This window comes from Lissotriton vulgaris, chromosome 12, assembly GCF_964263255.1.
Source record: "Lissotriton vulgaris chromosome 12, aLisVul1.2, whole genome shotgun sequence".
Taxonomy (NCBI): domain Eukaryota; kingdom Metazoa; phylum Chordata; class Amphibia; order Caudata; family Salamandridae; genus Lissotriton; species Lissotriton vulgaris.
This window is the reverse complement of record NC_141700.1, coordinates 749,404,550-749,419,752: the sequence shown is the minus strand read 5'-3', so window position 1 is coordinate 749,419,752 and position 15,203 is coordinate 749,404,550. Positions and strand designations below refer to the sequence as shown.

General features: G+C 43.2%; 1 protein-coding gene across 1 annotated transcript in view; it reads left to right on the top strand.

The window, feature by feature from the left end:
* LOC147678573 (vomeronasal type-2 receptor 26-like) overlaps positions 1-14,198 on the top strand; it is a 54,755-nt gene extending 40,557 nt beyond the window's left edge. Inside the window, exons 2-5 of the mRNA XM_086945701.1 lie at positions 11,139-11,363; positions 12,800-12,923; positions 13,017-13,922; positions 14,122-14,198. Of these exons, the coding sequence (XP_086801827.1) occupies positions 11,139-11,363; positions 12,800-12,923; positions 13,017-13,922; positions 14,122-14,198 (1,332 nt within the window). The remainder of the gene's footprint in view (positions 1-11,138; positions 11,364-12,799; positions 12,924-13,016; positions 13,923-14,121) is intronic.
* Positions 14,199-15,203: the final 1,005 nt, after the last annotated feature.

The window sequence follows — 15,203 nt, the reverse complement described above, 5'->3', positions numbered from 1 at the left end:
GGCGCCTCTGCACCGACCTGTCCAGGGATGCATCAAAGACCACATTCAAGTCCCCCCCAATCACAATGTGTCTATCAGGAGTGGACGTCACGTCTTCCAGTGCCCTGTGTAGAAACTGATCCTGATGATCATTGGGGCTATATATGGAGCCTATAGTAAACACCAGACCTCCTGCCTTGATTCTATACGCCAAGAGCCTCCCCTTCTGTTCCGCTACCTTTTGCAGAACCTCCCCCTTGAACCTCCTAGATATCATGAGCGCTACCCCTGCCGTCTTGGAAGCGCAGGAAGAGAAAAGCTGCGTGGGGAACTTTGGGGTCCGCAGCCTGTGACAGTCATTAGCCAGCAGATGGGTCTCCTGCAGAAGACAAATGTCTGCCTGTGAGTCCTCCAGGAGGGACAGTACAGCCCGTCGTTTAACCGGGTTATTCAGCCCCTTCACATTCAAGGTAACAATCTTAAGGGCCATCAGTGAGGGGAATACCAGAAACGCTCACCAAGGCGGGCAAGGCCCACCGGACGAAACTCAAAGGCCACAGCAAGCGGCTCCAGCGCACAGTGAAAGCAAACCACCCCGCAGCACAGTACAGTCTCCGAACCCCCAACTGTGTGAACCCCCCCTTCCCTGGAACCCCACACTCCCCCCTCCTCCCCTGCCTCCCAGTGAACCCCCAAACCCCAAACTTGCCCGTCCAACTCCCCTGCCCACCCCCCTCTCCCCAAACCATTCAAAATACGCCATTGTCCCAGTCCGGTCCTTAGCGGACAAGGCTGTGGAAAGTCGTTTGAGTGAACGTCCAGCCACCACCACCAGCACCCCCGCCACCCCCCACCCCTGGAACCCCCGCACCTGCGATGAAGATAGGCTACTGCAGATTCCCCCCGGAGCAAGTTCAGGCCGTCAAGGCCACATTGCCATTCGCCGTAGTCCTGGAGGCCTCCTGTATGGCGCTAGACATTTCTGCCCGAATTGTAGGCGAGTCAGGCCTCGCGGGCGGCGGGGATCGCCGTTCCCCGACCAGCTGCCAGCCATCTCGCGTGCTCCGTCTGCGACGAGGCGCCGGGGTGTCCGTGTCCGATGCAGTGATTCCTAGCACCCCGCATACATCTTGGAGGGACCGGAGCTGGTGCAAAGTGCCATTCCATTGAAAAATCAGGCGGAAGGGATGCCCCCACGAGTACTGCGTGTCGTGTTCCCTCAAGAAGTCCGTAGCAATCTAAAAGGCCTTCCGTTTCTGCAGTGTTATCGCGGACAGGTCCTGGTAGAGAGCCACCGGGTGGTCTCTGAAGCGGAAAGGCTGTTGCCGCCGTGCCTCACGGAGAATCCGCTCCTTCAAGGGGAAATCTGGTAAGAAGGCCAAAATGTCCGGAGGAGGCGCCGAAGCCCTGCGAGGCCGGCCAACTCTGTGTGCTCTGTCGATCCGAATCGGGAAGTCTTCAGACTCTCCCAGTATCTCACGGAACAGGGCTCCTAAGTAGGCGGCCGCGTCTTCACCCTCCTCGTTGGATGGAACTCCTCGGACCCTGATGTTGTTCCGCCTGGACCTGTTTTCAAGTTCTTCGGCACGGGCTTGTAGATCGATCTGTTGGTCCCTCAGCCTCAGGACCTCCTGTTGCAGGTGGGTGATTTCCTCGTCCCTGGAGTGGCCAGCCGCCTCCACAGTGTTCACTCACTCTCCCAGGGAGTCCACCTCTCTCCGGACTTCCCGGACCTCCCCGGCCACCTCCTGCTTCAAGGCCTGAAAGTCCTCCCTCAAAGAGCTGAACAGGGACTCCAGGAACGATCTAGTCACCGGGGGTTCCCCACCTTCAGCACCCCGTGAGCTAGTTGGGGGGCTCGGGTGGGCTGGTTCCTGTCTTGCCTTGGAGCGCCTCGTCCCAGCATGTCCGGCAAAGTTCGATCGCCCTTCCTCTGCCTCCTGGCATTCGACATTGCGGAGAGGCGGGGATCACGAAAGCCCGCGGGCCGTGGTGAGGAGGTGCTACAGGCCGGGGCCGCGGTCCAGCAGTGGGTGGCAGGTCACACAGCTCGTGCCGACGTGGGATCACTCCCAGTGAGGTGCCCTCGCACACCTCGGATGAGGGTCGATGCAACCGCTCCGCACCCGTCCAAAATGGCCGCTCATTCCGGCTCGGGGAACTAGCGCCGAACTGGCGTAGTCTCAACTCCCAGACTTTGTGTTGCGCTGCCCGATGCGGAGGTCAGGGTCTACCAGTACATCTAGGGCCTCTCCAAACAGTCTCTCCAGTGATCGCCCCCAAAACCACATCCGATGATTCCGGCTAGGCCCATTTCCGGGGATCGTGGCAGTCTTTCCCCACTGGTCCACTCGAGTATCGCACAGCCGGGGGCCAAGCTCGCAGATTGTGCGGCAGCCGGAGCCGGAGGTCGCGAAGGGGATCGAGGGCGCCGGGGGGCCTGGCAGCGCCCAGCAGCGGTCAGAGGAGGGGTTCCGGGCCTGGCCACGTGGTGCAGGCCCCGCGGCCTTCCCGATCCCTGGGCTTGCGTCGTTACTTCCTGTCGTCTCCGCCTCCGCTTCCACCGTCAATGCAGCTCCGCTCCGCCGAGGAAGGCCGCCCCAGCACCCACCGGGGACGATTGCGGTATCGAGTCGTGCGCAATCTGTTGGTCCGCCCCGTGCTACAGGCTCCCCTCGTCGGGATACCAAGGCCTCGGGATCGGGGGGTCCCCGGGCCTCTCGGCAAGTCCTCTGGCGGCCACTGCCTCGGCTGGTTCTCTAGCGGCTCTGCCGCCGCGGCAGGGTAACTAAGGGCTGCGGACTGTTCCACACCACCACGGGGAGCACTGGGTGCGTTTTCCGCTCGATCCGGGGGAGATCAGCGGTGTGGAGCGGTGCAGGGTTTCCAGGGGCTCGGGAGCTCACAGCAAGTGCGTCCTCTCAGCCCGCCATCTTGGCCACGCCCCCGTGATGAAACTTTAGGATGTAGTCCTTTTTGGGATTTCGATTATAGTACAGTGCTGCATCACAGGTAAAAGGGGTTACATAAATTTGTTAGACAATATGGCTTCTGTACTGTACTTTGAACAAGCCGAATGAATGGCTCAAATAATATTTAACTCTTTGCAATGTTGCACTATCAGCAGTTTGTCTTTTTCTTTATCGCTAATTTATTATAATGGATTCCAAAGACATGCATCAATTTGTACTTAAGCTGGAGTTCCTCCACTGCTCTAATTAATATGCCTGCCTCACCTTCAGTTGATATTACCACTTGCAGTACCTTGTCAAAGTTTCTTCTTTTGTGTTTTCTGTAAGGTATCTAGTTTGAGTATAGGTTTAGGATACAGTTATTTTTTAGACTGTGTGCATTTGAAGTAATCTTGTGTTAAACTGTGTGTTGTATTTTTCTACTTTCGGAAAGGTCAGTTCTCTTTCAACAAGTCCAATACTAAGTGACCGGAACCAATTCCCTTCCTTTTTCCGCACCATCCCTAGTGATGAATTCCAGTCCAGAGGACTTGCCCAATTAGTAACACATTTTGGATGGACTTGGGTGGGCATTGTAGCCACAGATGACACCTATGGGCAGCTGGGTAGTCAAATTGTGCAACAAGCTATAACCAAGAATGGGGATTGTGTGGCCTTCACTGAGAACATTCTTTTAAGCAGAGTGGACAAAAATGCTTTTCATATTGCCCAAGTTATCAAAAACTCAGCAGCCACTGCCGTTGTTATCTTTTCCTCTATTGCGTTCCTGATTCCTCTCTTAGATGAGCTGGTGAGACAAAATGTAACTGGGAAGACCTGGATTGCCAGCGAAGCCTGGTCAGCATCTTTACTCTTCCCATTTGAGAAATACTCAGAAATCCTAGCCAGCACCATAGGATTTGCGATGTACAGTGGAGATATGGTGGGCTTTCAAGAGTTCTTTATGAGAATCCACCCCTCTAAAACTCCAGAGGACATCTTTGTTAGAAGGTTCTGGGAAGAAGCCTTTGTCTGTCAGTGGTCAGTTGAGGACTCATTCGCGATGAAGGACAATGAAACCAAGAAATGCACTGGGGATGAGAAACTAGAAAGCCTTTCAATCAGCAGCCCTGTGGACGTTAGAGCCTCCCACAATATCTACAGAGCAGTTTATGCCACAGCACTGGCTTTAAACGATCTGACAATGTGCATAAAGGGTGACGGCCCTTTCATTCAAAAGAGTTGTGCAAATATCTCAGACTTCCACCCATGGCAGGTATGTTTTAATTTATAGTATATTATAAGGAAATCTCATTTTTATGTGAGGAAGAGAAGAGGGAATAGCACATATAGTTCCACCACAATTATGTACACTTTTACCTATCCTGTGAAGAACACATGTGGCTTAGTTAGTCTGGGATCAGGCAACCAGAAATAGCATAGGCTTTAATAGTATAAGTATCTAATTTATTCAATTGGCATGACGTGGTTCAAATGACTATCAGCCATATTCATGAACCTGAATAGCGCTCGCAAATGGCCAGATTCTGTCAATCTGGACGTTTGCGAGTGCGATTTTTGCATTTGGGATTCATCATCCCAAATGCAAAAATCGCTATTTGCGAGCTCGCATATTTGCGAGGAATTGGATTTAAGGAATCTCTAATAGAGATTCCTTAAATGCAATTCATCACCCTATTAGAAATTGCGAAATCGCAATATTTGGTCGCAATTTACCACAAAATCTGACTTTGTGGTAAATTGCAATAAACGATTAAAAAGCACTTTTGTGCATTTTTTTCTTTTGCATGTTGCACACACACATGTCCTCTGGACATGTGTGTGCGCAACACCTGTTCAAATGTACATTTGAGGGGTGCTACAGGGTGTCCTTTGGACACCCCTGGCACCCTTCAAATCGCAATCTTATTTGCGATTAGCAAATTGCTAATCGCAAATATGGAATACTCCCCATTCATTCCTATGGGCCTTTTGGCCCATAGGAATGAATGGGGAGTTTTTCCTTATTTGCGATTAGCAATTTGCTAATCGCAAATAAGGAATCAGTAGGAATCGCAATAATTTTTGCTAATCCTACATGAATCCCGTTTTGTGAGTCCTTAATAGCGAATCGCTATAATTCGCTATTAGGGCCTCGCAAAACGGGAGATTGATGAATATGGCTGATAGTCACCTCCCCTACAACTTTTACCTGAGTGACTTTCCCTCTGAGCTGGGTTAAAGACTCTATTTTCCTCAGTTTTACAAAAAAACTAAAATTATGATAAGGAGCAGCCAGTCATTTTAAATTGCCCAATATCTTGGGAAATGTTCAATATAAAAAATTGGCCTTGTATGTCAGAATACTGTGGATGTAAATATCACTCTACAAAAATGTGGTGACTAAAATAGCCACTACTAAAACATCATAAATGTAAGTAAATACAGAGCAGTATACATTTGCTATGATGAACTTTACATTTCCATCACTTGATGATGTATATATCCTCAAGGTACATTTCTGGGGCAGGCTAATACATATAAGCAGTATGGGGTGTCCTGGTTCTGTCAAGGGGAGTCTCAGTTAATGTTTTTGTACGCTGGTTCATTTTAGGGTGCTGAGTAGGAATTACAGTCTCCGGCTCTATGATGTAAGATTAGTCCAAGTAAAAGCTCTATGCTGCATGGTAATCCACAGGCTATGCTTGCGATTGAATATGGGATTGAAGCCATATTCAGATTTTCATAGAAAGAGTATAAGAGGAGATCAGCATTATGCTGGGAAAACCATCTGTGACTGTCAATAATTATATATGTTAGGGCATATTTGCTGATGTATAATTCTGATGAATATTTGTCTCAAGACTAATTCCTGTTTGCTGTGAGAGCTAAACAAAGATTTAAAACAATTGATGCATGCTAGTTTAACTGTTATGTTTGCATCTATTTTGCCCAGGGAAAATATACTGTATTCCAAGGATAAGAAGCAACTTTTGCAAAAAATTAAATTTTTTGCCCAAGATTTTGATCATGCCTATGTCTTTATGAACTTCAAATTCTCTGAACATATTATTGGTAGAAGCACCAAAGCTGGCACCATCTCTGTCTCAAATGAGATTGGAGCTGAAATGAGAAGTACTGTTGCTACTATTTTTAAACTTTTAATTTATGCTGCAATAGGATCTTACATTAGAGGTAGAAAAATTTGCTTGAGAAAAATTTAGGCACTGGCTTGTTTGAATATTTCAAGTGTGCTGCCTTATAAAATGTAATATTTGGAAGAAACTAGCTGAATGTATGTGTATAAGGGTATCTGTAAACAACAACCTGGGTGTAAAGCAAAGGAGCACTGAAAATGGACATGAGCCAAAACATCTCATAAGTATCCTTTACAAGGAGGTATAATGTTTGAGTGAAGATGTTCCTATTTAGAGAGAGTGTTCTGGAAAAAAGGTAGGTGTCTAGAAAAAAAGGTAGATCTTCATATAGATTCTGAGTTCCAAGCTCTCACAAATTGTGGGAATACATACTGGGACTTATTGTCATTGCATAGAGTTTTTCCATTTGGTTTTTTTAATTGTCCTCCTTTCTCTTTCAATATCTGAGCAATAAGTATATTATAATTCATCTTTGAACATCAGCCCTAGCATACTAAACTGCTATTTTCGACATACTAACCTTGGAATTTAGTTCTGTGGAAAACGAGAGCCACTACACTGTAAAAAGTGAGATAAGTAAATAATGAAAATCGAAGACAATATTTAAGTTGCAATGGGTGGAATGCCAGGATCCAGATGGAGTGAGCCTGTTATTTTGACAGTTGTTTAAATAATGTATATTTATTTAAGATGTGGTGTAGCATGTAATATACCAAAGGAAAGGAAAAGCACTTCACAGAGATTCGATATATAAACAAAAAGAAGATATTCACATAGTATATTGATGAGATAAGTTACTGATATATAAATATATACATCTTAAAATGTTCAATGTATTTACAACATGAAATTGAGCAGTGAAAGGGGATGTACGTTGTTACAACGCATGCTTTTAGCATGCATGCTGTGACAACGCAAGTTTTAAAACGCATTCCATGACAACGCATTACACTAAGGGGTGTTGGATAGTGAATATTTTAATTTACTATTCCAACACCAGTCCCCGTGGACACTAGGGAAGGTGTTGGATAGTAAATTAAAACTATTCCCTATCCTAGAGCGCCCCCCAGTGTAATGCGTTATAATGGAATGCGTTTTAAAGTCTGCGTTGTAATAGCACTGTGAGCTAAAAGTTGCTTCGTAAAGGACGTTTCCAGTGAAAGGTATGATTTGCATTGGTGCATCTGTCAGTAATGAAGAGGGGACGATGAGAGATATTTAACGGGGTCATACACCCACACTCCTCCAGAATCAATGAATCATACACACATAGGGGGTAGTTCCTCAGGGAAGGGACAAGGTTGGTCTTTTTTCTAATGGAATCAATAATCAAGCCATCCAGATCATGGGGAATCCGTGTGGTTAGATCAAAGTTCCTTCAAACACCTGGTAGCGTGTGATGCTCCATCATTGGAAGCTCCTCATCAGGCCGGCACCTCAATGCTTGTCCCTTCCCAGAGGAACTACTCCCTCTGTGTGTATGATACATTGGTGCATCTATCCATGGTTAAATGAACATTCTTTTCAATCAATTACATTGTTTGAAAACTACATTAGGACCTTTAGGACATGATCTATACACCAAAGCAAGTCAAGTTCACGGGTGTCTGAGTCGCGAAGAGAGGCAATTAGTTAAGTTAGACATTATTGCATGAATAATAGTTTTTTTCAGTTTGCTATTAAAGATTTAAAAGAACAGGTTTGTCCTTTTAATGGGTGGAACTGAATACCACAGGTCTGATGTGTATCCAGTGAAGGATTGGTTACAAAAATGTTTTCTTACTTCAGAAAATTAATTCCAACAGAAGTGTCTTTGCAATATGTAGTTGTCAGAGTCCACCTGATACATCAAGTTGGCTAGAGAAATAATTCAGTGTCTTAGAGTGGAGAGATTTATGAGTAATTCAGGGAAATATTCAGGATGATTGTCTGTCAGAATATCTAGGACACAAATATAGTGTGCCCAACATATATTGAGAAGGTAAGCACAAATAGGTAAGTAAAGATTTTTTATTCTCAAGTTCAAAATCTATGAATCTCTCTCTCGCTATATATATATTATATATATCTATTTATATATATATATATATATATATATATCTACATATATAATATATATATATATATATATATATATATATATATATATATATATATATATATATATATATATATATATATATATATATATATATATATATATATATATATATATATATATATATATATATATATGAAAACAAATCCCAGCCGCCCTCGACACGGCTTCTGTTGGTTGCGGACCTCTTTCTCCCTCCAACTGTAACTCCTTACTCCAGGAATTAGGACGCCATCACACGTAATATGGTGGGCAGTGCAGTTTTAATATTCTGCCATTTAACAAGCAAGTGCTCTCCCTATATATATATCAAGAAAGCAGAGGCCCATTACTGGAAAAACGGCATTTATTTCAACATCTTGCAGCGCAGATTCCTTCCATTCACCTAACGTTTCGGCCCCAATTGGCCTTGCTCACAGGTGGAAGGTGAGATTCAAACTGTCAAGTGCGCACTACATTTGTGCTTTATTGATTATAAAGCAGCCTTCAACCATGTAAAACGCAACAGATTGTGGTCCAAACTTTACAACTGGGGGCTCCCCCAACCCCTTCTAAACATTCCTGATAAGCCTGCATACTAACACCTGGGTCCAGATTAAGCTGGGCGATGGAACACACTTGTCGAGATGCATTCTAACGGACAAAGGGCTTAAGCAAGGTTGCGTTCTGGCCCCCACACTTTTCAATCTGTTTGTAGCTGACCTTGTACCGAGACCAAACGCCTGCAACTCGCATGCTCCAAAACGGGGAGGTATCTTAGTACCGTGTCTCCTATATGCAGACGATATAGTCTTGATCAGCAAAACGAGAGTAGGCCTTCAACATCTTATAAATGCAAATCATGATTACTCAAAGGAAAATGGCCTAACAATAAATCTCGACAAAACTAAAACCATCACTGTGAGTAAAAAAAGGGAAACGTCCTCAACTTGGTACTGGGGTAATACCCGTATAGAGAGTACGACGGAATACAAATATCTGGGTGTAAAGATCGACAAAGGAGGTCAAGTCCTTGCACAAAGAAACAGTATCAGGTGCAAAGGTATCGCTTTGGCAATCTCTTTAAAAACTTTGAACTCCAAATTAACTGGCCCGTCGATTCTGCCTATAGTCAAGGTGATTCGTGCAAAGTTATTGCCTGCAATAACTTATGGAAGTGAAGCTCAGAAAGGAAGAGACGCCAAATTACTGGACTCCACAGTTACAAATACGATTAGGATTATATTCAGTCTGCCCAAATACACGTCCCCTGCAAATAAGTCTTGAGTTTGGTATCCAGAAGCAATCACTGGCAAGACATGGGGCATATATCATAACGTGGGACAAAATTCGAAGAGCCGCTCCAGGGACATTAAATGCACAGCTGTGGAAAGAGATAAGCAGATATATTACCTCACCTGCAGCGGAATATCTCAAAGAAGGACTAAAAAAACTGGGATGAACCAGCTGTGGGAAACTTCCACTAGCCCCGGTATATTCAAGAAATTAACCTGGAAATCGGTCAAATATCTATCGTGGTTGGAGGATAAAGATTCACTTGCAAAAAGGTCTCACGGCTGGTTGACTTTGAATACGTACTGTGAGCCAGCAGTCCAGAAGTACTTTATCACAGTTTACGCCAAGTATTCAAAAATTAGGTTTATGAAGTTTAGACTTGGCTTGTTGCCTGGTACTCAACATTCTCCACCCTGGCTGAAGGAGAAGGCGGACCCTAGATGCCACCTACACGGATTAGCATCGGAAGACCTGTTGCATCTATTATGCTCCTGTAAACAACTCTCACAAGAACGTCAACAAATATTAAAAGCAAAATTCAACCAGCTGGGAATTCGAACAAGGAGACAAGCAGTTCTGGCATGCCTTGCTCCAAGTGATCCTCAACTAAACTGTGCCTTGGTAACATTTTTTACAGCATGCACCAAGAAATTGCCGGAAATTAAAAATACTGACTGAAAACTAACTTTTAATATTTATCTATGCATTTATAAACAAAGTATTATATCCAAGAATTACGAGATGTAAATAATTGCGATATGCATTTCGGAATATAACCTGCCTGAACAAGTGTCTGCCTATATCTGAACTTTTAATGTACAGTCTTTTTAATAGAATGTTTTATCTTTTTATAATTTTGGAGATTTTATGGGTTTGTAATGAAATATTTTTTTGTGTTGCAATGAATTTAACAAACTATGCAAAAATAAAATAAACTTGAAACTTGAAGACAGGTTGAGATGGGAAGCCAGCAGATGTCATGAACTATGTGGGTGACATGGTGGAATTTACTCATGGAACCGCTGATTGTAGAGCAACGTTAAGCAGAGAAAATGATGACTGGTCGACTCTTACAAGTACAAGGTATCTGTCAGATGAGGTTTTTGTAGGTGAGATGCTTTAAAATGTTAGCAAACCAAGAGGCCTAATTACCCTTGGTGAACGGTCCTCCATTGCACTAGAGGTCTCCATGTATTCAGAGCTGTGGTGGCTCCTCTGAACTGTGCATGGGCAGTTTATATTTTGCTGATCCCTCACCCTGCCTATGCTCCTGACGCACATGAGAGCTACTGAATAACAGATCACCTGGTCCTTCAACTGCTTTGTTCCGCCTTGGTACTCAGGCATCAACTTTGTCCTTAAAATCTGTGCTTGCTGCATCGCCTTCTCCGTGCTCACACACTGAGAGCTCTAAGACTGCCATCAAACGTATGAGAGGTGTATTTTTTTAATCAGGGCTTTGAGTTTTATATGTTTACCTTTCTTAACATACCAAGAAGGGGAGGTTTCATGTATATTTCGGAAATTTTGTAAAGCTATACTATTCTTTTACATTCACAATTCATATGAAGATTTCCATCATAGAATTAGAAGAATGGTGGTTCAAAAGTGCTCCCTTAATATAGCACGATATGTAGAGGAAGTCGCTGACCCTGCTTACACCCACTTTATTCCCAGCTTCTTTATTACATCAAGAAAGTGAGGTTGAGAGGAGAAGACACAGAAGCATTCTTTGATGAACATGGTAACCCCCCAGCTCGGTACGACATTGTAAACTGGCAGAGGGATCCCAAAGGGGCCATCAGGCATGTGAACGTGGGCAGCTATGACTCCAGCTCACCTACAAGGAAAACACTTATGATCAATTCCAGCACTATTCAATGGAACACAAAGCACACACAGGTAAGAATCAGCAAATTTCAAATGAAAATTTGTCACACCTCCTAACTTTATCATATTTGTTATCACCCATGTCTGGAAATCAAGGTGCTACTTTCCCCTACAATGATGTTGTGGTTCCTGAATAATACACACATTAGGGTGCTGTTTAGAGATTGGGGGTGTGGGAGATCGACATACTGTTCAGATGCAGAGAATACACTTTGCAGCTCAACACCTGGTCGTTTCATGAAGTGAACTTCAAGAGGGAAAAGCATGCTCATTAGTGTATGTTGGCCATGCAGTTCAGTGTGCAATACCACCATTGCTGCTGTCCATACAAATAGACGCCAAGTGAGCACTTTTGGGTGCCAATATCGTCTTAGACAATAGGACCTACTTGAGCAGTCAAAGGATGCATTGGTGCAAAAAAGTAACTTTCATATTTGAGAGGGATTCAATTCAGATTATTACCGGAGGGCACAAGTGAGTCTTAGAAGATTTGTCCTTCTGCTTTGTTCGAAAAAGCCCCACCAAACAAACATTACTATGAGGTTAACATGAGCCCCAAACCACCTCTCAAGCATATGTAATAAGTCAAAAAGAAATATATTCAAATGTCCTAGTCACATACATTTTGGCATTCTAAAGAGATTTTGAGCATGCCTCATGCAAAAAACTGATCAGTTGTGCCGCAGAGTTTTCGTGGAGGATCAACTATGGAGAATTTAATATCAAATAAATGTATTTTTAATGCAAGTAGATTTCAATCAGTTAAGTAACACACCTTTGCAAATTCAATGTGATATACTACTTTGGCTAGTTTGATGTTTTTAATAGATTCTACTTCACAAAAGGAGACCTGGTCACCGGACAGTCATACTTTGACTCAGGGAACAGAGTCAGATTCTTGGATCAGATTTGCCTCAGAATACTCTGATCTGCCCAAAATTTCCATCAAATCTCATGGTCTGTCATAGAAAGATATTGGGAGAGCATTCACCCTTGTTTTAGGCTACTATCTTATTGGAATAGTGTCCATTCCTTGATTGAGAAAGCCAAACAGGCAAAAATGCAACCATGAGGAATTTTTCCCTTTGTAACTATGGTTTTCAAAATCAAATGAACTTTGTAAGATAGTTATGCTAGGCATCAACTGTGACAGCTTACTTAACTCGTCTCATAGTATCACCATCGGTGTCCTCTTCTGCAATAGACTGTTAACCAGCATGATTTGCAATACACTTTTCTCATTATGAGTAGAGAAAATAAGTATATTTTTCAGTTTAATACCAGAGACTCACATTCTGCCCACAAGATTTATCCTTTTGGAGCTTTGCTATATTTTGTAGAAACTCTTTTTTGAGCATATCTCTGTTTTGCTGCAAAACCAATATTGATCACTGCTTCAGCCCGTCATATTCATTACGGTTAACCATTGCCCTGTTATCTCCTTCTAGGTGCCAGTCTCTGTGTGCTCTCCCATCTGTCCAAAAGGATTCAGAGAAGCAATCAAACCAGGATGGCCAGTTTGTTGTTTTCAATGCGTTCCATGCAGATTAGGGGAGATATCAAACCTAACAGGTATGACGCCCAGCCCAAGGGTGCCCTCTAGTTAAAATGTTATAAATGTTAAGGAAAAAACTCTTATGTACTTCTTCATGTTTCCTTGTCTAGATTCCAGTGAATGCTTTACATGCCCTGGGGATCAGTGGTCCAATGATGACAGAGATAAATGCATTCCAAAGAATACTGACTTTCTTTCCTATCAGGATTCCTTTGGCGCTACTTTGGCAGCAAGCAGCATTTTATCTTCAGTGATTCCTATTATCATTATGGCACTCTTTTTTTGCTACAGGAGCACACCCATCGTGAAAGCAAACAATACTAACCTCAGCTTCTTCCTGCTAATGTGCCTCACCTTGTGCTTTTTCTGCCCGCTGACTTTCATAGGTTGCCCCACAGAACAGAAATGCCTCCTGAGGCAGGCAGCCTTTGGCATTACCTTTGCACTTTGTGTCTCTTGCATTTTGGCCAAAACATTCATGGTGGTATTTGCCTTTAAAGCCACCAAACCAAACAGTAACTTAAGAAGATGGGTTGGACCTCAACTGTTGTATATGATCATTATTCCCGGTACTCTTGTTCAGGTAGTTCTCTGTGTCCTTTGGTTGGTGATCGCTCCCCCCTTCCCAGAATATAACATTCACATTCATCCTGGTCTGATAATAGTTGAGTGCAATGAAGGATCTCCCATTGCCTTCTGGTGCATGCTGGGATATCTTGGTTTTCTAGCCACTATCAGTTTCATTGTGGCCTTCTTGGCTAGAAAGCTGCCTGACAGCTTCAACGAAGCCAAATTCATCACCTTCAGCATGCTAGCTTTCCTCAGCGTATGGCTTTCATTTATTCCAGCCTATCTCAGCACTAGAGGCAAGTACATGGTGGCAATGGAGATATTCGCTATCTTATCTTCCAGCTTATCCTTAGTTTCCTGCTTATTCTTCCCCAAATGCTACATCATCATGTTTAATTCTGAGATAAACACAAAGGAATATCTGATGGGGCGGGATGCAGGTCAGAGTAAGAAGGTAAAAAGGATGTAAAGCAAGAAGCTTAAATATTGACAATTGATTCTCGGAGATGAAGGAATCTATGTTAAATGTGATTGATCTAGGAAGAAAAAAAAGTATAAAGTAGATTGTGCACTCCTATATTTTCAATTTACACATTCTCAACAAGTATAAACCCTTACACACTATTCGTTTTCTTTGCCTCTTAGGTTCTGCCTATCACGTGTTTGATAAACTAAGAATGGCCAAGTCTTGGCAACCTGGACAAGGCCTGCACCACCATTAACCAAATAAACAATATTAATTGTTACAACAGTGTTGCTTGACACAAATTATCACACCAAAACCAATAATTTCTCCCCAAAAAGTTTATATGGCAAATGCATAACTTCAGCTTGTGTACATGATTTTTATGTGTATTTACACAAACATCATAACAAAAAAACATGACAGTTGCAGAATGTACACTGTGCCCAATGCATTTCGAGATGGTGTGTCCCTCCTTCAAAATGACAACCTCTCATTTCAGCAAAGCACAATCCAAATGTTTAAAACCCTGTGAACATCCAGTGTCCCCAAGCTTTCTGTCCTTCAACTCGATGCTTCAATGTCATAAGTGAAACCCCAAGAAGTAGCAGTAACAAACGAGATGTGATGCATCGCTGCGTAAAAACAGCGATGTGTCACTTCTCAGTGCGCCCTCCCTGTGACATGATGGATGCATCATATTTAATGTATGACGCATCATGTCGCAAGGAAAGATAGATACGTCAGTATTACTGACATATCTGTGGGCGCAAAACTGATGCATTGCTGGAGTTTTGTAGGAAGTGTGACACAACTCCAGCAATGTTCCTTTTTATATGGGGCAACACAATGTTCTTATAGACAAACCCTAACCTTACTCTGTGTTGTCATTACTCTTCTACAGCAGATTCAGGCATAGGTAATCTTGTTTAAAATAAAAATATGAGTTAGTTAGTGAGAGTTTCTTTATTATTTAAACAATCTTTTTGATTTGATTTTCTTTCAATGATTGTACTGTTTGTTTTGGTTGATTATCTTTAGCCAAACAATGCTTACTATAGTGAACTATTAGAGGCTCAAACAGTCCTGATCTCACACAATACAACTCATCTATTGTAACATTCAGTTATTGGTCTCTGTAGTAAGACCACTCAGGTGCTGAATACCTTTGGCAAGGCACTCGTGCTCTTTTTGATCTTTTCAGTTTTTTATGATCTCCTTCCATATAACTTTCATTACTTCACTCTGTCTTCTAAATAATAGC